Source organism: Sander lucioperca, chromosome 7 (assembly GCF_008315115.2).
Source record: "Sander lucioperca isolate FBNREF2018 chromosome 7, SLUC_FBN_1.2, whole genome shotgun sequence".
Taxonomy (NCBI): Eukaryota; Metazoa; Chordata; class Actinopteri; order Perciformes; family Percidae; genus Sander; species Sander lucioperca.
Genome location: NC_050179.1, coordinates 24,495,496 through 24,516,910, shown reverse-complemented (window position 1 = coordinate 24,516,910; position 21,415 = coordinate 24,495,496). Strand labels below are relative to the sequence as shown.

At 40.9% G+C, this 21,415-nt stretch overlaps 3 protein-coding genes across 9 annotated transcripts in view; all 3 read left to right on the top strand.

The window, feature by feature from the left end:
* Positions 1-2,083, top strand: part of nup93 (nucleoporin 93) — a 35,850-nt gene extending 33,767 nt beyond the window's left edge. For both annotated transcript variants that reach the window (XM_031303870.2, XM_036003198.1), the window contains 6 exons: positions 21-137; positions 265-383; positions 626-743; positions 902-985; positions 1,092-1,220; positions 1,702-2,083. In XM_031303870.2, the coding sequence (XP_031159730.1) occupies positions 21-137; positions 265-383; positions 626-743; positions 902-985; positions 1,092-1,220; positions 1,702-1,812 (678 nt within the window). In that variant the 3' untranslated portion in view covers positions 1,813-2,083. The remainder of the gene's footprint in view (positions 1-20; positions 138-264; positions 384-625; positions 744-901; positions 986-1,091; positions 1,221-1,701) is intronic.
* Positions 2,084-6,978: 4,895 nt separating this feature from the next.
* Positions 6,979-16,164, top strand: zpd (zona pellucida glycoprotein d). 4 transcript variants are annotated; one of them, XM_031303872.2, is made up of 10 exons: positions 6,979-7,193; positions 7,349-7,400; positions 7,485-7,592; positions 10,395-10,603; positions 10,739-10,896; positions 14,095-14,209; positions 14,287-14,414; positions 14,521-14,704; positions 15,766-15,871; positions 16,006-16,164. In XM_031303872.2, exons 1-10 carry the CDS (start codon positions 7,173-7,175, stop codon positions 16,143-16,145), a joined length of 1,221 nt encoding a protein of 406 aa, XP_031159732.1. In that variant the 5' UTR covers positions 6,979-7,172; the 3' UTR covers positions 16,146-16,164. The 4 variants fall into 4 exon arrangements, with proteins under 4 accessions (XP_031159732.1, XP_035859093.1, XP_035859094.1 ...); XM_036003199.1 differs by having other exon boundaries at positions 6,983-7,193; positions 7,318-7,400; XM_036003200.1 differs by lacking the exons at positions 7,349-7,400; positions 7,485-7,592 and having other exon boundaries at positions 6,981-7,158.
* A 1,209-nt stretch (positions 16,165-17,373) lies between these two features.
* LOC116053026 (nucleolin-like) lies at positions 17,374-21,312 on the top strand. 3 transcript variants are annotated; one of them, XM_036003547.1, is made up of 4 exons: positions 17,374-17,635; positions 18,803-19,318; positions 19,367-20,878; positions 21,082-21,312. In XM_036003547.1, the coding sequence occupies exons 1-2, from the start codon at positions 17,551-17,553 to the stop codon at positions 19,261-19,263; spliced, it is 546 nt and encodes a 181-aa protein (XP_035859440.1). In that variant the 5' UTR covers positions 17,374-17,550; the 3' UTR covers positions 19,264-19,318; positions 19,367-20,878; positions 21,082-21,312. The 3 variants fall into 3 exon arrangements, with proteins under 3 accessions (XP_035859440.1, XP_031159737.1, XP_031159735.1); XM_031303877.2 differs by having other exon boundaries at positions 18,803-19,328; positions 19,647-20,878; XM_031303875.2 differs by having other exon boundaries at positions 18,803-20,878.
* The last annotated feature ends 103 nt before the right edge of the window (positions 21,313-21,415 follow it).

Genomic DNA, 21,415 nt, shown 5'->3' with positions numbered 1-21,415 from the left:
ATCTCCTCTCCTCCCTCTAGCCTGGAGTCATAGATAAGTTCGCCGGGGACACCAGAGCTATCATTAGTAAAGTGGCTCTAGAGGCCGAGAACAAGGGCTTGTTTGAGGAGGCAGTCAAACTCTACGAGCTGGCCAAGGTGAGCAGACCTTTCCTCTGCGATCTCCATCCATATACTGCACTTGTGTTTCTGCAAAGCTGCTGTCATTTGCTGCTGTTGGTTTAGAGTCCTCTCACTCTGTTTCTCTCTATTTGTCTCTGTGTAGAACCCAGATAAGGTGCTGGAGTTGATGAACAGGCTGTTGAGTCCAGTCATTGCCCAGGCCAGTGCTCCTCAGTCCAACAAGGAGAGGCTAAAAAACACTGCAGTGGCTATTGCTGAGAGGTACGGACACACACACACGCATACACACTCTTCTATTTAATGTGTATGTCTTCTAATCTGTTTGTTGCATTTGAGCTGCTGTAACGAGAGAATTTCCCCAGTGTTGGATCAATAAAGTATCTTATCTCTCTCACGCGCACACACTCACGCGCACACACACACACACACACACACACACACACACACACACACACACACACAGAATCTAATTAACCATTAATCATTTCCTCTTTCCACTGCAGGTATCGTTCTCAGGGCGTATCCGGAGACAAGTCCGTTGATAGCACTTTCTACCTGCTGTTAGACCTGACAACGTTCTTTGATGAGTACCACGCAGGTCACGTCGACAGAGCCTACGACGTGAGTGCAACCCAACAGTTCCAATATAGTAACATTTTGTCACACGGCTAGTTTGTGACACCACGATTCCTGTGTTGACGTGATGATATATTGCGTTGACTGATGTTGATGTGAAGCTCCTCTGTTAATGTTGTCCCTTCTCCGTGTGTCCCTGTCAGGTGATGGAGCGTTTAAAGCTCCTTCCGCTCAGCCAGGACAGTGTGGAGGAGAGAGTGGCTGCTTTCAGGAACTTCAGTGATGAGGTGCGATCAAGATCTGCCCACTCAGAAGGGACTTTCAGACTTTCTCACAATGCACTACACAGCATTATTCTTTTACTCTTTCTAAAAGTGTCCTCTGTGTCCCCAGGTGCGCCACAACCTGTCTGAAGTGCTGTTGGCCACCATGAACATCCTGTTCACTCAGCACAAACGCCTGAAGGGAGTGCAAGCAGGCACGCCAGGGCGACCACAGAGGACCATAGAGGACAGAGACATGGTGAGAAGACAGACTTTGATAGAGCTGAACCAGATAAATAGTGCATTAGGGCACGATAGATGGATACTGTATTTGCAAGACCCATACCAGCATTGATACTTTGTAGTTTCAAAAGAATCACAATATAACCCCCAACCCTGGCATAATCACACAATATAAGCAGAAACATTTTTAATAAGGATCACTTTGATTTTAATATTCAGGAATTGTGACCAACGTTTGTAGTGTGAGACATTTTTAAACTGAAATATAAGCGTGTCATCGCTAATTGTAGGAAATATGTAATGTGACACTGTTTGTAAATTAAAACCTCAAACATATTTTTGGCAGTTTTATAATGTAATGAAGTTTATTGTTACTAATATGCTGACACATATATATGCAAATGTATGATAATCAGTAGTATCAGTAAGTCTGATAACATGTACAGAAACAGTGGCATTATGTTAACACTCTACATGCCGCCACCTTCTTTCAACAGCAACTGCGCAGCCAGGCCAGAGCCCTGATCACCTTTGCTGGTATGATTCCCTACAACATGGCCGGGGACACCAATGCAAGACTGGTGCAGATGGAATTACTGATGAACTGAGACTATGTCAACACACACACACACACACACACACACACACACACACAAACCTTTTGGCTTTTGCAGTCAGTCATGTTCACACACACTCACTTGTCTACCATTTTACTTTGAATGGAATACTACATTCATCATTATGTTAACAGATACATCCTTATATCACCCATCTGAGTTCCCCGTTATTGTCTGGTCTTTTTGTTCTGTTCTCTTTTTTTTCTGTTTTGTCGTTTCATATTTGTATCTTTGATGATTTGGAATAAAAAAAATAAGTTTACTTTTTAGTTGTCTTTTTTTTATTTCAAACCACTAAATGTTTATTGCATCTTTTTTTTCTTCATTTTTGCCTGTTTTAAAATTAATTTTTCCTCAGTTTTAAATGAATTGTTTTCACAGTAATCGTTGCATGTGCAGAGCAGTCAAGTCTTTGATTTTCATGTAAGGGAGACAAAGGGCCAAAGGACAGCAAAACAGTTCTGCATCTACTATGCAACTTAATTCAATGTCTTGTAATCTTGTAAATTTCCAATCCATATACATTTCAAATTGGACAGTTATAATATCAAATGTACCCAGAATTAGTTTTGCTGCTCCTCTACCATGTAGGGTGATGGATGTCCTGAGAGTGAGATTCTTATATAACACCTCCTAACAAGGTGTACAAATTTACAGATTAAAAGAAAACATAGTCCTCCATAATGTCTATCCTAATTTGTGCACTTTGTTTTATTCTTATGTACAAATGATAACCACAATGATAATGAAACAAACCTCAGGTGACACAATAAGAGTACAGTTGTTTTGAAAGAGAGACATTGTGATTTTGTCTTTGAGCCATTTAAAGAGCAGCTGCAGGTACTTAGACACTAAGAAGAGGCATCTTGTTGGAACATTGAGGTCAATATAAAGTAAACATCAAACTCTTAAAGGTGCAGTAGGTAAGACTTGTAAAACTACCTTTCTGTCATATTTGCTGAAACTGACCCTATGTTCCAGTAGAACTACATGAAGCAGGTAATTAAAAAAAAAAATCCAGCTCCTCTGGCACCACCTACAGCCTGTAGTGCGATTTGCAAAAATCCACAGCGCCCTGTTCAGATGCACCAATCAGGGCCAGGGGGGTGTCGAACACTGTGTGTCAATCACTGCTCATGCACACGCATTCATTCTCCCTTGTGGGGGGAGGGGCTTAGGAGAACGTTTTGGGCTTTAGCGGGAAAGGGGGGAGGGACTGAGAAGTTGTCGATGTTGAAATTTTTTGGCTAAATCCTGGATCTTCGCAATCCTACCTACAGCACCTTTAAACAACAACCTCTTTAGCCCATCCATCCACAGAGTGAAGTGTTGATGAAAGGAAATTAAGAATAGTCAGTTTCAGTTCAGTTCCCTCTGGTTTAACATGAGCAAGTTACTGTCTACAATTCCCGGTCCTGAGCATGGATGTTGCCATGTTTCCACAGGCTGTAGTGCAGACATGTCCTGTCCCCCTGGCAGATCGTTGGTTGGCTTGAAGTCGACTGCGGGACTGGAGGGATATTTCTTTCTCTCTCTCTATCAAGAGGAGTAATGTCTGGGGTAGCGAAGGGAAGAGACATTCCTTTTGATCAATAAGGTTTTCACAATATTTTACTATATGAACAAGTTTTGGGGTGTAAGTTTTACATATTATCTAAGAAAGTCAATTTATTGCTGGGTTGTCCCAGTTTCGGCATTTGTTTTCCCTGTTGAGAATAATGTGAAAGGGGTTGTGAAGAATGCTCACATCTGCTCTTATTTGAAGTTTGCTTGACGTCATGGTTGTGGTTCAGTGGTCATTAATCGGTCTCAAATGCAATTTCAACTTTCAACAGTTTTAGCTTGAACTGTAATTTCTCAAAGTATAATGCTTAAATGTAGCATGGCTTGAATGGTATCGCCCAGCATACTGTACCACAGGGAGACACCCTAGCAACCATCTGAAAAAAAACAACCATAGTAACCATTTAAAAACACCTTTGGAATCTACTAATACTACCAATACATTTAGCAGCAGAAACTGGTGTTGGCTGAGGTTTGCAAGCCACCAAGCACATGCAAATCTTCAGAAACAATCACCCATCATCCCCTCTGTTTAATGTGTGGCCCACACTCTCTGTCCTTCAGTCTGGCCTGAGAGAACACAGATGGAGGCTCATTCTGTCTTGGCTGCTCCACATAACTCTACCAGAGATGTTGAGTTCAGCCATGGCCACAGACACAGCAGAGCCAAGTACTATGGGATCCATGCTGTTGTACTCATCCCACTGCTGGGGAGCAGAAACTCACCACTGCCCCTCCAACACTTAACAGTACGCCCGACAATCTGAAAACCCCCCCTGGCATGTACATTACATCAGAGTAGCTATCCTCAGCTAAAATCAGATGCCGATTAGCCAGTCACAAAGGGGTGATCTGCTGCACAGACTCCTCACCATACACGAGCTGTTCCTCTTTCGGTGTCTTTTGTGACAACCTGCCTTGTCTCTTTGTGTGTTTTAATACGTCCAGCAGCAGAAGACCTGCCTCTCAGGTGTGTGCGCCGCAGCTGGTGTTGTGAATCAGGCCGATGACAGTCACCTCCTATAACCCGGCTATTTCACAACACCAGGGTGGCACCGCACCACTGCCTACGAGACCAAGAATCGCCACGTGATGCTGCTGTGCCCAGGGATATGATGCAGGTGCTGCAAGAAGAAAAAAAATGTGTTGTGTTTACATGGATTTGTCGATGTCCAGTGGTACAACATGCACACACAAAACTAAGGGTGCTTTAAAAAATCTGGGAAATGATTTCAGTGTACTGTAAAGTGTTATGCTATGTAACATGAATGTGGTTTCTGTCAATTACACCAGATGTGCTGAAGTTGTGTATTTTCCACCCATTCATAACCTCAATTTCAGCTTCTTTTTTTTCACTTAATGATTTGGACTCACATTCACATACACTCAGGTATCAGAACCACAAATGTATACTGAATAAAATAATGTGAAGATCAATTCTTCCCATTAGGACAAAACCAAGCTACATTCACAGGTGCAAACACTGACATATTTTATAAACCCTTCTCTCCAGACGTTCAATCTTTCTCACCCCTTTGCTCTCTTAATAAATAACATTACCAATATTTCCTCTAAATTGTTCTGTCGCTGTTTGGGTCCAAGTTATGTGTGCAGTTGAGGTTGTAGCAGCACAATAAAATAATAATTTACAGCTTATTTCAATTTTTGTGTCATGAGGTTTCAATGGAGCGTGCTTTTGTTGTGGCTATTGGCACACTTCTAAACAGAGAATAGATTTTTTTAAACTATATGCAGCCAGTTATTACCAATTTTTCCATCCTTTGTTGCAAACAACCCTGCCCATCTGAATGTTTGTAGACCATTTTTATTTTTTACCGTGAAGGCTTCATCAGAGAAGGAGGGTATACAGCCATCACTACAACATAGGCTCGATTATCTCATTTTTAAGGCATTCTAGTCTGCCACCAGATGGATGCTGCAAACCTGCATCATCAATCATGGTGCCTCTCTTATCAACAACTTATTCTGGCTCTGATCTGTCCCATCAAAGACAGATGGCCTGCACTCAAATAGTGGAGAGAGAGAGAGGCTTGCTTGATGATTTCTGAGAATATGAATTGCGGCCTGTGGGTGTGACCAGCTGGCACTGTAGGAAATACAGTGACCCACTTATGGCCTTCCCTTAAGACACTGTTGAGCCCCACACTGTTTTGACCTGCTGACACTAAAAAAAAATTATTCCTTCTCTACCAAAATCGTTTTCTAGCTCCCCTTAAATGTTTGTATGGTTTGGTTTAGTATGTGAGATCCAAATTAAGTCATCTTAGAGATTTCCAAATCCAGTTAGGTAGTGATTCGTAGTTTTTATTGCAGTGGACATTTTAGCGTTATTCGATTTTGATTGTAGTGCTAGTTCACATACTAGAAGTGGTGATGGGGTAACTTAAAGGGACAGGCCAGATTTTTTTAAAAGTGGGGTTGAGGTAGGCTATTATACGTGGTCTGAATAGTAGGCCAGGCCTAGATGGTGGTCGGCAGACCCTGGTTAGGAGAAGCAAGCAGGAGTTTGTGCTATTGTGTGACTTTAGTGTTTGAAAAGTGTAAAGGAAGTAACAAACTAACACGTCAAAGGAGTCTGGTGGCTTTGACCAGACTCCCTGATGGCAAGGTAAAGTTGTGAAAATATTCTACATTTTTTTAGGTGAGCCTTTTTTTGGTGGATAAAATATGTTTAGCTGCGGCCCGTCCATATTCCAAACAGGGGGCGTGTAGACTACCAGCTAGGCTACTGTAGGTAACGGCTAATACACTGATTAGGGATAAGTAGGCTACCTCATACAACCACAACTGATATGTTTTGTAAGTAGGCCTACAATGCTGAATTGTTCAAACACTGTATAACACATTTGTAAAAGTTTGCAAATAAAAAAATTAAAAAAACTAGGCCTATCCCTTTAAGCACTGAGTTTTGGCTGACAATAGGCTAGTGAGGTTATGTCAGAGAACTCACCAATGTATTCTGATTCTGTGAAAGGTTAGACTATATACATGTGTGTGTGTGTGTGTGTGTGTGTGTGCGCGCGCGCGCGTGTGTTCTTGTTTAACTACATTCGTGGGGTCCAAAAACCGGGAATACAGTATACTTGTGGGGTCCGGACAGCTTTGTGGAGCCAAAATGCTGGACCCCACAAGTTTAAAGGGCTGTTTGAGGGTTAAGACTTGGTTTTAGGATTAGGGTTAGAATTAGGTTATGGTTAGGGTGAGGGTAAGGGTTAAGGTTAGGCATTTAGTTGTGATGGTTAAGGTTAGGGTAAGGGGCTAGAGAATGCATTATGTCAATGACGGGTCCCCACAAAGATAGTGAAACGCACTGTGTGTGTGTGTGTGTGTGTGTGTGTGTGTGTGTGTGTGTGTGTGTGTGTGTGTGTGTGTGTGTGTGTGTGTGTGTGTGTGTGTGTGTGTGTGTGTGTGTGTGTGTGTGTGTGTGTGTGTGTGTGTGTGTGTGTGTGTGTGTGTGTGTGTGTGTGTGTCAGTCAGTCAGTCAGTCAATGTGTAGGCTGTCCGGCAAAAGATAACACGTCTTGGTTCAATCAATTAATTTCTCCTGTTCTAGAATGGTCGGTTTTTTATCGCGAGCACACACAGTCACTGCGAGCACACGAGCGCCACAGCCCAAACTGACAGGTGTGCATAATTGGAGGGCAGCAGGCGTGTTGGAAACGAAGACAACGGAGGGGAACATTCCCGTGTGACTGGAAACATATTATTTAAAAACAAGCTTCATATATAGCTAAATAATATCTGCACTAAACGGTAGGCCTACGGCAATGATTCAAATCGGCTTGAAGGTGGGTGTAGATAAAAAAACATTATTGATAATTCATGTAAGCTGTGTTTGTTTTTTTTTGGACAGGCTAATGTGATAATGAAGTTTAGCTAGACGGTAAATAAACGATTTAACACTTTACACAGTTAAAGTGTAAATGTTCATTCTTCAAACCAGCTGAGCGTGGTCCTCGTGCTTCTCCTCGGCTTCACGAGCCAACGTGTTGAGGGTAAGGGTGTCTATATTGTATAAAAAATGTCAAAAGTGCTGCAGCTTCGCGAAGAATTATTATGCTAAGTCATTTCTTCTACAGGTATCTGCAGTGTGCAGCATTGCAATGACCGCACGCGATGTGTTCTGTCTAAAGACCAAAGAAGCTGCAAATGTACCACTGGATATTATGCAGACCAATGTGACAAACGTAGGCACATTTATATTCAGTTCTTGTAATTCACTCTGCTTGAAAAGTATTTGTCACAAAATGCTCTGTTATAGTATATGTTCCAACAATTTCCTAAATGGGCACATATGTCTCCAGATATACAAATTTTCAATTCCTTGTTAGCCTATAGACACATTGGCTCCTACATTTCCCATAATGCAGCCAACACACAGCATCATTGTGACCCTCCCTGCCTGGTAAATAACCTTAATGACATCATCATCAGCATTCTCTTTTTCCCTCCAGAGTCACAGGAGACATTATACAACACAAGTTAACAGTGTAAAATCCATTTAGGTTGATTTTTATTACACATGTAGGCCTATGTTAAATTGCCTGCAAAAGATGAACATTTGTTTTGTCCATATGACACAAACGCATCAAATTAGTAAATTTGATGCATTTAGTATAGCTGTACATCCTTAACTTAAATGCTAGTTGATGAGGGGTAGGCTATTGATCTCTCCTAGTGACTGGAGCGAGTTGCAAAAGATGCTAACCCTCCACGCCTTCTTTCCATTGCCCTCCTTTAAATGGATAGTTCAGATCTTTTGAAGTGGGAATGTATGATGTTTATCTATAAGGTGTATCACCTACAGTAGCCAAGATTAGGGGTGGGAATCTCTTGGCACCTTTCGATTCCGATTCAGAGGCCAACGATTCGATTCTAAACCGATTATCGATGCATCTCGATGCAACAATTTTTTAATGTACATTTCCATGTGTGATTTAAAAAAAAATATACATATAAATCTGAGTTTGCTAATCACTTCCTAGAAAAAGCAGCTAGACAAAGCTTAGATTTTGACATATACAATATTTGTCACACACACGTTTTAATGAAATGTTTTGTCTACTGAGGTTTTTGTTTGGTAGTCGTTCCACGCTTAAGCCTTAAACGTGCTTGTGAAAGTCCCCTTCTCCAGTAATCTTCCATGTCAGAGGCTCAGTCATGTTTAAAGGTGGATAATTGGCTTCTTAGAACATGAAACATGAGGTAGTCAGATGTAATGTGATAAAGTAGATGAACAGCCTATATGTGTTTTTTTTATGTATATCTTATTAGATCGTGTGTGTATGTGTATGTATATATATATATATATATATATATATATATATATATATATATATATATATATATATATATATATATATATATATATATATATATATATATACACATATACACACACACACACACACACACACAAAAAAGTTTTTCCTTTTTTTTTTTCTGCTTGTCCATTATCCCATCCTCTTTCAGTCACTCTGTTTTCTGATTTGTACTTGTCTGGAGACGGTAAGTTTTAAATAAAAATCAACACATAAAAAAAAAAAAAAAAATCTTAATAATAATCGATTATATATTTTATTTATCAGAATCGATAATCAAATCGTTCTAGAGAGAATCGCGATGCATCTAAGAATCGATTATTTTTCCCACCCTTAGCCTAGATGGTTTGGCCTACCCCCAGATTGGAGAAGCAGGCAGGAATACTATACGGAAGCTAAGAAATGTACTGCTGTGGGCCGTGGCTGCACTATTCACTGTGTACACGTAACAGTACGTGTATGGCGTTATATATGTGTCACATTCCTGACTGAGTAATTGTATGTTTTGAGCACAGAGAACTATATTTTGCAAGCGCATTACATTGCATTTTGAACAGAAATTAACACTCGCAAAAAATAATTCAGTTTGAGTAAACAAACCTAATTTGTGCACAATAAATGTATTTGCATGTCTTTCTCTGCTCGCAGGTAGACGCTGCTGCGCTCTGGTCATGTCTCCCTCGCTCTCAACCTCTTCTCTCTACGCGCTCAACTCTAGACACGCTCGCTCAGATTTTCACAGCGTTACAAGTGTGCCACAAAACCAACCAATCGCAGAATCAAAAGGTCAATTCTGATTGGCTGTTCGTCTCCAATTAGATCGTAAGTAGCAGGAAAGACCTCTACAGGGAAACAGTCTTTAACGCAACACCTGCCGTGATGCCCCAGCAAGGGGTATCTCTGCTGTAGCCAGTGGGTACTTGGAAAGATTGTGGAGCAGCTTAACTAATTAAAATAATAATTGAATTATGATTGATTTAAAACAATATATCAGCTAAAATAGCTCAACACATGTTTAAACATAGCGAAGTAATCAATGGTAGAAATAAACAGCTAAAAGTGGCCTACTGACTTAGCTAACAGTTGAAATGATTAGCTAAAAGTAATGGATGACTTTTGAAACATTAACCACACTTCAAGTAAAAGGCCTAGCTAGCTAGTAGAATTTCTGACCAAACCAACCTAAATGTTTACAGTTCAATTGCATGAAAATGTAAGAATATTCACTTTAATATGATAAATAGTGTGAACACATTGGGAATTGATAGGGTGAGGTATGTGAGTTTATATGACAGGGCTGTGGGGGAAACTCAGACCAGAAGGGCGAGCGTGTCTAGAGTTGAGCGCGTAGAGAGAAGAGGTTGAGAGCGAGGGAGACATGACCGGAGCGCAGCAGCGTCTACCTGCGAGCAGAGAAAGACATGCAAATACATTTATTGTGCACGAATTAGGTTTCTGTTTACTCAAACTGAACTATTTTTTGCGAGTGTACATTTCTGTTCAAAATGCAATGAAATGCGCTTGCAAAATATAGTTCTCTGTGCTCAAAACATACAATTACTCGCTCAGGAATGTGACCCATATATAACGCCATACGTGTCCTCCTGTGAATCTCAAGCAGTCACTTGTCTTACACAACCAACTACCTTACTTTTTTCTTTTTTACAGATGCAAACATCAAAGTTATGTGTGGCAGAGACCACATGGCAATCAGAGCGACAGAAGATTTCTTTAAGTATCACAACGTCTCGCTGGAGTCCTTGCACTTTCCCAACAAATCTTGTCGTGCTCAGAGAAAGGTCGTGGACGGTGTGCCGCACTATATGTCCAGGATATCTAAAGACCAATATCTAACCTGCGGAGGCAAGCCACTGGAGGTATAACTGGAGCATTATCTCGGTTAAATGCCAAGCACAAATCTGTCTCCGTTGTTCAGAGTGGAAACATTATTTTAGCAGTTATCCCGGTCAGTAGTGCAGTTTTTTTTTTTCTTCTTCTTTCCCTTCTTACAGAAAAACCATACTCACATCTTCTATTCGTTGAGTCTACTGTCAGAACCTCAGGTTAATGGAAACATCATCAGAGATCCGGTTATTAAGATAAACTTCACATGCATCCATCCATACATCAAAAGAGCCAGCCTGACTTTCCCAGTCATCCCCTCTTCCAGGTAAGGAACAATGTTGAATTAAAAGATTTTAATAAAAATGTATTTTGATCCCTTTTGACTTATTTATACTTAAACTCCCCCTCCACTTAAACATGTTTTTTCTTTTGTTTGTCCTTTTTAAAATGTCTGACCTTGACTATACTGACTTGCATCTTTGCAAGGTTTGTCACTAGAGAAAAAAAAAAGATGCAAACTACACTTACATTTCTGCTGCATCTGCTGTGTCCAATTTCAGTGCACAACAGACTCATCTGAGTCTGGGACTGGGTAGTCTCACGTTGCTATTCATCTATTCTTGGATAGGGGAGAATAATGCAGTGGCTTGTTTGTATTTCTTTAAGTGTGTGTGTGTGTGTGTGTGTGTGTGTGTGTGTGTGTGCAACTTTCTCTTATGGAGTGAAGGGGGCAAGGAGAGCGTGATTTACAAAAACGTCAGTCTTCTGGACCCCACAGCCCGTTACTTTGAAGCCTGGCATCACCACACAGCCAGCATATGGCATACAGTGATGGGAATAATGGCGTTATAAATAACGGTGTTACTTTTTTCAGTAACGAGTAATCTAATTGATTATTCTTCCCATCTTAATAACACCGTTACTGCCAAAAAATGCGGCGCGTTACTATATTTGAAGCTGTTTTTTTCATCAGACCAACTATCTCTGAGTCTGAGCTGAGAGGCAAATACTTTTTTTTTTTTTTTTACTGTTCTTCCTTGGTTAGTGGGAAGTGCACGATGCAAGCGCATACATGCTGACAATTGGCTGAGGTTGAGTAAAATGTCATTGTAAGCCAATCGGAGGTAGAGTTGGGCGGGTGTTCGAAAGCACGCATAGTCGGACACACAAGAACAACACAAGTGAGTCAGTCAACGAGAGAGACATTTAAACATATCTACATACATGGCATTTGATTGGAGGCTAGTCTCACTTTGTCCCACAGCAACATTAAAATAGTTTAGATTTGTGTACATTGTTTCTGTTAATGTATTAAGTGTCCATTTCATTATAATATTCAGATTTATCATAAATAATTGAACATGCACATGTATTTTAAGTTCCATTAAAGAGGGGTTGAGGTGGGGTCACATTTGAGCATTTAAAAATGTACTTTAAAGTAACGCAATAGTTACTTTCTGAAGTAACTAGTTACTTTCATAATTTGTAACTGAATAACTAATTTAGTTTTTGGAAGAAGTAACTGCAACTAATTACTTTTTAAAAGTAACTTGCCCAACACTGGTTATAGAGGTCCATTAAAACAAGTGCTATTAGAGCACACGTTAGGTTGTGATAGACAACGGCAGAGAGAAAAAGGTTTGGGAGTTCCAGGTGAAGTTGTGAAAGCTGCCGCCGTAGATCTACGGTAAAGCCAGAAGCTGAATGCGATCAAGCCTTACAGGGAGATGAGGGGCTATTTGCTGTTTTTCCGTGCTGGTCGTTGTTCTTCAGCATTTAGCGGCAGTCTAGAACATTTTTAACATTAGGCGTATATACTGCGCCCGTCAGGTCGGTACCTGGAAAAATGAGTACCGGCACGTTTTCAGAATTTTGGTACCGAGTTGGTACCAAGTACCGGTTATCGTGACATCCCTAAGCCAGACTACGTTCTGATTGATGCTGGGTTCAGACAGGACGCCGAAACTACAGTTGCAGACCACGAGCTTGCGGACCTCCACAAGCCGCCAGCCTCCTGTCTGAACCCAGCATGAGGCTCAAACATGTAGTCCTATGGCTGAATCTCTTTCTCCATGAGGGAGAGAGTAAATGTGCTTTCACTTTTGTGAGAAAACCAAGTTAAACTAAATATTAATAGTATTGTTTACATACTTTAAAACGTGTCTGGAGGGGGACGTTAAGCAATGCCTGAGAATCTTACCTGTCCATTGAACATTTAAAGGACAATTCCGGCGCAAAACGAACCTGGGGGTTAACAGATGTGTACCCACTCGATCGCTCTCTGGGACATGTTTTCATGTGAATCGAATGCACTGATTAGCTTACAACGCTAGTATTCGGGGCATAGGGAAAGTAAAAACAAATTGCTTTTTATACCACTAAAAATGCTCAAAATATCACCTAACTTCAACGGTAACATAATGAGGGTCCCTAAATGTTAACCGAAGCATTGAGAACATTGTAAGTGTACAGACAGTTTATTGAACGAAGAGCTGCGAGAGCTCCGTGAAAGGGCTACGAGAGAGCGACCGCTACCGGTAGTCAATGCCGCAACACAGCCTCGTACTTCAGGAAACTGGTGTACCTGCGGACATTGTGAAGCTATGACCACCGAACGGGAGTGTCTGTGTTGCACGGAGTGGGACCTGTTGCGTCGCGACACCCAAGAGATGCAGTGTTTTGTACAGTCTGAAGATTTCCCCTCTCTGATAAACAGGGCTGTACTTGAAACTGCCCCGAAAATAAATTGGAGACAGCGACCCATACCGGAGGGACCAGATGGACAGTTATCCACTGAGTAAGTACACTAGACAAGTTATGTTTTACATCGGTGTGATTATTTCAGATATATTGAGCAAATTGCTTTTGGATTTAGTTTGCACCGGCAGCTGTAAGTCATGACTGTTTTCCAAGACGGCGGCCGCATGTAAACATGAATGCGAGTGTCTTTATAATCTATCTTTTCAATAAACTGTCTGTACACTTAAAAGTTCTCAATGCTTCGGTTAACATTTAGGGACCCTCATTATGCTACCGTTGAAGGTTGGTGATATTTTGAGCCTTTTTAGTGGTACAAAATAGCGATTTGTTTTTACTTTCCCTGTGCCCCGAATACTAGCGTTGTAAGCTAATCAGCGGTCCACGCTAGCTTGTTTCAAGCTACAAACGCATTCGGTTAGCATGAAAACATGTCCCAGAGAACGATCGAGTAGGTACACATCTGTTATTACCCATAGGTTTTGCGCCGGAATTGTCCTTTTAAAGTTAATGTATATTAAAATGCTAAAGGGAAATCCCCCTCTGTTCTAGTGCATGCTTCTGTGGTGAGATTCCCAAATTCTATTGCACACATGCAAATCTGAGCGGTTGTCCCAAACCAGAGAGCCCTCTGACGGCCTCCGGAAACGTGATTTCACTGTGCACTGCAATCTGAAAACGTTATTTAGTACAGATTGAAATTGTTTATGTTCTCACCATAAAGGCATTTTCTTTGTTTTCTTTCCTCTTCTCTGTACGCACACAGTGAGACGGTGATCCATGTGGATGAAGTTGATGCCACGATACAGATGATGTTGTACACAGATGACTCCTACTCTAAGGCCCACAGCAGCGCACCCACCATTGAACTCCGAGACAAGGCAGGCTCATCATCCAGTTTAAGCACATTTTGGTGAAGCTATATGTATCATGTCAGTGATTGGCTTTGTGCATCCAGGTGTATGTGGAGGTGACGGTCACAGAGCCTGCAGATTTTTTCCTGCTAATGGTTAGTGGTTGTTGGGCCACACAGTCTCCCCAGCCGAACACTACAGAGGGATATGTTCACACACTGCTTCGGCACGGGTCAGAACAGCTCAATATCGACAGTTCTTCTCACTTTTGTCGTTTTTTTTAAACCGTACACTCCAGTCAACCCATTACTACTCTTCACTTCCATCTCTTTATCCAGGTGTGTGGATGACCAGACTGTGTCCTTTCTTAACGTGAGCACAGGACAGTCTGGCCGTAACGGAGACAGTTCCAGCGTTCGCTACAGCTTTGACATGTTTCGCTTCTTGGCAGAACCTCACGAGCTCTATCTGCACTGTACCGTTCAGCTGTGCGAGCCAGACGACCACAAGTCCTGCACACCTGTGAGCTCATTCATCTTACATACTTGGTAGTCTTAACCCTTGTGCATTACTAGGGACATTTTTGGCTTTTTAATTTTTCAATCATTATGGCTGTGTTTTTGTTCTTTCCAACTTTGGAAGTTCAACCTCAGCTCCTAATAGTCGATAAACTGTTTAGCCAAAATACAGGCACTCAGCCCTGCAAGGCAAGTTTTAAGGACAAACATTTCCCCATTAAAACCCATTCAAGATTGTAGTTTTTACTATTTTCCACCAGATTGAGCCATTTTCTTATGTTTGCTCTATGGGGCAAATGCATGCTATTTTCCTGGTTTTCACTAGGGGCATTGCTGCAGTATTACGGAGCACTGCAGTGTTTGATGCAATGCATCAAAATCTATGATGTTGCTTGAAATCATCCACCTATAATTGAGTGTAAAGAAAATAATTACATTTTTACTTTATTTCATATAGTGGTATTATGTAAACATACTGGCACCTGAATGGTTAGAATTTCTGGAAATTAATGAATATTTGGTAGTTATAATCAGGACTCAAGTTGGTCAAAAGATTTAACTTTAAATTCAAATATATAATTTCATGGTAGTTTTTTTTTTTTTTATTTTTTTTTTTAGTGAACACATTTTTGTCCTTAAGGGACATCAGAGCAACTTTTTTTTGGGGGGGGGGCTTTTCCGCCTTTAATTTTTGACCGGATAGCTAGGTGAGAAAGGGGAGAGAGGGGGAAGACATGCAGGAAATCGCCACAGGTCGGACTCGAACCCTGGACCTCTGCGTCGAGGCACAAGAGGGCGGCTTCTAGCTCACCCAGTAAGAGCATGAGCCCCATGTATGCTGAGTCGTTTGCAGCGGCCCAGGTTCAAGTCTGACCTGTGGCCCTTTGCTGTGTGTCATCCCCATCTCTCTCCCACCTTTTCTGTCTGTTTACTGTCACTATCAAATAAAGGAAAAAGACCCCCCCCCCCCCAAAAAAAATGACTACGACCTTACGCCTCATTTGTTTTACTCAAATACTGTGAAAATATCTACCTATATCTTGGCTGTTTTTGTTTTCTTTACAGAACTGTAATTCGATCAGTAAAAGAGAAGCAGTGAGAGCCAACCCCACTCTGGGCCTTCTGTCGTATGGACCCATCAGAATTGAAATGCCAGACAGACCTTCATCCAGTAAGCTCTGTTTCTTTATCACTGTTGCTCTACTTCTGCCCTTTCAAAATTGTCTTTGCTTTTTTCTGTAGATCTCATTGAAAGCAGTCCTTTCCCACTGTGGATACCACCTTGTCTTTGGCGTTATGTTTCAGATATACTGATGACGGTGGTGCTGCCTGTAGCAGGTGTCTGGACTGTGAGCTTCTTCCTTATCATCCTCATCACTGTGGCCAAGGCAGGCAGCAGGAGGCTCGCAAAAATGGGGCGCACTGACAACTCCGTGTTAACTTGAATAAAAATGTAAAAAGCTCCTTATCTTCTTTTATTCTTGTCCTGATACATCGTTCCCAAAACAAGTGGAGAGGAGGCAAAACTACATTTTCCATCAGTGCACATGATGTACACAAACTTGTTTTAGAAGACATATACATCAGTGCAGTTGAATCTATAGTCTAGTAAGTTAAACATAACAAAACATAACTACTGCTGGCCACAGTAGTTAGGTCATGTCTGGGAACATTTGCATTTAACTGATATAAGCAACAGTATTGCTGGCTGCAAATAATGACATTTCATCTAATCCTGCTGCTGCTAACCCACACAGATGGGTAAATGTTAGAAGAAAAGAATCAAGATTTGAACGTTTGCGTAAAGTACAAATGTCCATAACAAACCATTTCTTTATCAATTTATTAAAAAAGTTGCACATATACAGTCTATATCTTGATTCAAAAATGACAACTTTATGCTCAAGTGGGCTGCAGTGGCATGCTGTTTATTATTCAGGGCCTATTAGGTGCAGCCAGAGGACAATGTTATGACGCTTTAGGTCTAGAAACAGGTGATACAAATAAAATGTATTGTGATTTATTGTCTATTGAGGTAAATGCATGGAAATCATTAGGGGTGTAGTGACAAATCAATCTTGATCAATTAACGATGCAATAATCTAATGATCGGTTTGAAGTGAAAACGGATGCATGTCTTTAAGATGCTCCTTTATTTCAAAAATTGTAATGGCTCTTAAAAGGTCATCAAGGGTATAAAAAAACATTTGCACTTAAACATGAGAAAAGTGGCACTTTACAAACAGGTCTATTTTATTTATTTTTTTCATTTTCATTTAAATGTCTGGAAAAGCTCATAAAATAGTCAAATCCTGTCTAGTTGATTTTTGTGAGTTTATATAGGCTAAATGTGACTGATTGTTAAATATCGTCTCAAATTAGTCGCAGGCTCCTGAATTGAATCGAAATCATGTTGTGGCGGACTCTTACATCAGTAAATATCTTATTGTCCCAGAATATATCGTATAGTGATAAAGCTTGTATTGTGATTTACAACTCTAGAAATCATACTCATATGGAAACATCTAAACAAACAAGTCTGATCATTTATATTTGGGTTACTCACATCCATGATCATTTATCTCTCACTTGCTAACGCACACGCACGTGCATGCGTCAGTAAGCGTCATAGAAACGTAATGACGATGGACCGAGGTACGGGTATAAAAAGCTGTCAAACATTCCAATCTCTCCTTTTGCATCTGAGTTTGACACGAGTTGACATACGCTACTGCAAAAACCTGAATGCTGAAAAGCTGAACTTTTGGAGAACGAACTTTGTTTTTGGTGGATAACTGTGGACTATTGGGTAATTAATTACTGTTACTGGAAAAGCCAACAACTGTGATAATGGCTTTCAGTCGGCTGCGATCGCCTGCCTGGGAGGGACACCTGCAGATTGGAGCTGCTGGTGTGTCCGACAACGACTATGGAAGTAAGAAAACTTCTGGTTTCACGTTTTTCTTCTTCCAAATTCATTAATTCATTTCTGTAAATGCCTTAAATCTATTTCCAGTATGAAAGTAATACAATTTATTGAGTTTAAAAGGTAGCTAAAGAACTAAGTGGGCCTTATTGGGGAAAATACATTTGGTGAGAACAGCCAGCTAGCTGGGCTACACGACGTTTTCTCCGTGTAAAATCGTTATTTCATGTTTGGAACATAAAAAAAATTCCCGGGACAGGTGCAGGATGTATTAACAATCATTTAGTGACTTGACAACACTTATTTTTGTTTGAGGGGGTCGTTTTTTACAATTTTTTGGGCGTCGAAAATTTACCTAACAAACTGGCGACTAGGCACATTTTCGAATAATGCCTAAAAATATATATTTTTTGATCACCATGGAGACAGTGGAATTTATTAGGAGCGTTAGAGCGTGCAGGAATCAGAACGTACATGTGTTAAGTAAACCTATGAAACAAACCGACTGGGCCTCTTCCTAGATATATATCTATGCCTCTTCTTCTATAAGGAGAGTTGAGTTTAATTGTTGAAGCTTTGCTTAAAATCTATTAAGATCTGTTTGTGGAAGCATCTACTTTTAAGTTCAAAGTTTGTTTTTTTCCCCCATTTGTGAACTAATGTACTGAGATTCTTAAAAAAAGCACCAACAATATTATGAGTTCAGACAATTGTGAAGAAGTAGTCAGACCGTTACCCTGCTGACATGCAGTCAGAGTCTTATAACACTTAAAGCTTTTACATGACAAGCAAACTATAGTGAGTTGATGGATTCAATTCATACAGTGCTGTGAAAAATGTCTTCTGGCACTAGACTCCCCCAAAAAAAAAACACCTGTTCACTCCAGGGTCATCTCATTCCCAATTAAATAACAAAGTTGCAATATGATTGGATACAGTGACTCGTTGAAACAAATGGATCCGCAAGTAGGAAACGTTAGTTTAGAACTTTGCACAACATTATAATCTTTCTAACAGAAGCTACTTTGTGTGTGGATCTATTTGTATCCAATCTGCTAGATGTGTCGTCGATCCAACGCACATCCTATTGGACACAATATATATATTTTTATCATTCCCTTATGTAAATGTATACAACAATATAAATATGCATGCATCTTTTTTTTTCCCCATCAGGTGGCTCCTCTCAGAATCCAGCCTGCGATGCTGAACTTGCTGAAGTGTTCCCCCAGCTGATCAGAGCCATCAGCCTCCCTCGCTACATCGCTGATGTGGCACCTGAGGTCGAGGTTGAGGAAGGTGAGTATATCCCCCCACTTTTGGATGATGATGATGATGATGATGAGGAGGATGGGAGTATTTTTCAGTATGAAGAGGGTGAGATGGCTTTCTACGCGCTCTCCTCTGATGAGGAAGAGGACGAGGACGAGGATGACGAGATGCTGGATGACTCCGGTTACGACAGCATGTTGGATGAGGATGACGACGATGTCGGACATCGCTCTCCTCTCATCCAACGGCCCAGGCTACTAGTGTTGCCTCCCGTTTCCCCTCGTCTTCCTCCTGGTCTTCCTGCTGGTGCTCCCCTCCACCTTCACCCATCTTTTGGGATTCAGTTGCTGTTCCTCAGAGACTGATTGTCAGGCACCTTCTGGTACCTGTTCAGAAATAGCAGCCTGTGGAATATCAGCAACTACTTGAGGATAAAACAGAGGATTCTGTCTTCAGCTTCCTGCCTGCACCCTCAGTGTCTCGCATGAGGAGATGGACGCAAAACCTCATGGAGGGAAGTAGCTCGGAAGAGTCGGCTCCCTGAATTCCTGGCCTCAGCTCCTCCACGAAGAGGACAAGCGCTTCCTCCTGTTCCCACTGGCGTCACCGTTCCTGTTGGTGTTCCCGCTGGTACTCCGGTCCACCCTCATTCTTCTTTTCAGTTGCTGTTCCTCAGAGACTGATTGTCAGGCACCTTCTAGTACCTGTTCAGAAATAGCAGCTTGTGGAATATCAGCAACTACTTGAGGATAAAACTGAGAGGATTCTGTCCTCGTGGTCGTGGCAGCTTCCTGCCTACACCCCCAGCGTCTCACAACAAGCCGAGATGGGCACAAAACATCACAGAGAGAAGTAGCTCTAAAGAGCCTGCTCCCTCAATTCCTGGCCTCAGCTGCTCCACAAAAAGGAGCAGCAAAGAGAGCTGGACGCAGGTAAGTGAGAAGAGGCCGAGGAGGTTTTGGTAGTAGAGACCCAGTTCCACCGACCCCTGGCCCCCAGGCCTGAGGAAGAGAACTGCAAGCAAGTTACTGCCAAGAGACAGTCCTATTATCACCTTTTTAATAATTCAATGATTATCTTACTCACTCTTTTTGTTTTATAAGTGTTTACTTTTTACTGAACCAGAGGTAAGGCAATAGTAACAATTTTCTCCTGCAGTTATTTTTATGTAATGATTTAGTTCTCTGTTCTTTGATGTTGTAGATGGCTATATCTGATACATGGTAATAATTAATAACATCATTAACAAAGTCTTTTGCTGTTTTTTATGATCACCTTTTTCAGTGATTATTTATCTTGCTGTTCTCACTATGTTGTTCTTTGAGTATTTTCTTACATGCTATAGATAGCTGGAGCAGACCGAGGTAAGGCAATAATAAATAGCCATATTAAGAAAATTCTCCTTTTTGTCTTTTCATAAGTTATTTAATATTTTTGGTGATTTATTTATATTTCTCACTATGTTGTACTTTAATATTGTTTTTTGTTAAAGTGTATCTGACAGAGGTAGGATAATAACGTTAATCTGCAAGTCTATCTTTAATATTTTAGTGATTATCTAATCTTACTCACTCTGCTGTACTTTTTAAAAACATTACTATAGTTAGCTGAACTGGACAGAAGTAAGGAAATAATAGTCTCAACAAAAGTCTCTTACATGTTTGTTATCAGTTATTTAATGAGTTGGTCATTTTTTTAAATCTTACTCACTCTGTTGTACTTTATGTTTAGATGACTATCAGACAGATGTATGGTTATAATTAACATTGACAAAGCTCTCCTACAGGTTGTATTATCACTTATTTAAAAATGTATTTATCTTACTTTGTTGTACTTTTTTTTTTTTTTTTTTTCCCCTGCAGTAGATCAGCTGTTTCCTTGACGACAAAGAAGTTGGTCCTCCCTACCAGATGAGAAGCGCGGCTGACGACAAGACAAGTCGGAGAGCGATGGTCCCCTGTGTTTTAGTCAACAAATAGAGTAAGCACTTGCAAAGGTGACATGAAGGGGCTATAAGCTATACTGTAGTTTACAGCCTGCTCACTTTTCTAAATATGTTACAATACAGATGAAGGTTGATTTAGAGATGGAGTCTGCAGGAGAAATGTGGTAAAACCTCATGTCTGTCATGTCAGAGGAAATGTAGTGTGAAAAACATTTATGAGTTGTTTGTGATTTTATAGGGCAGGACTCTTTGGCGTTCCTGGGCCATGTGTGAGTGGATGTGGACCAGCTGGGCAGGACAATACTACATGTAGCAGCACATCAGTCCACACAGTGAACCACTCTCAGCAGCCTCCTGGGTCGGCCCAGACTGAGCCTTCCTACGCAGCCTACTATTCACTCTTTTTTTTATTGTTACCGCTTGACTAGTTTGGTGTTGAATTCAATAAATGAGAACATCAGACATCTGACATGATTCTGTGTTATGTGACTCTTTGCAGTGGTCAAGATATGTGTAATAATACTCAGCTGCAATGCTTCCAAAACAACTATGTACAGTATGTCACCAGGGGA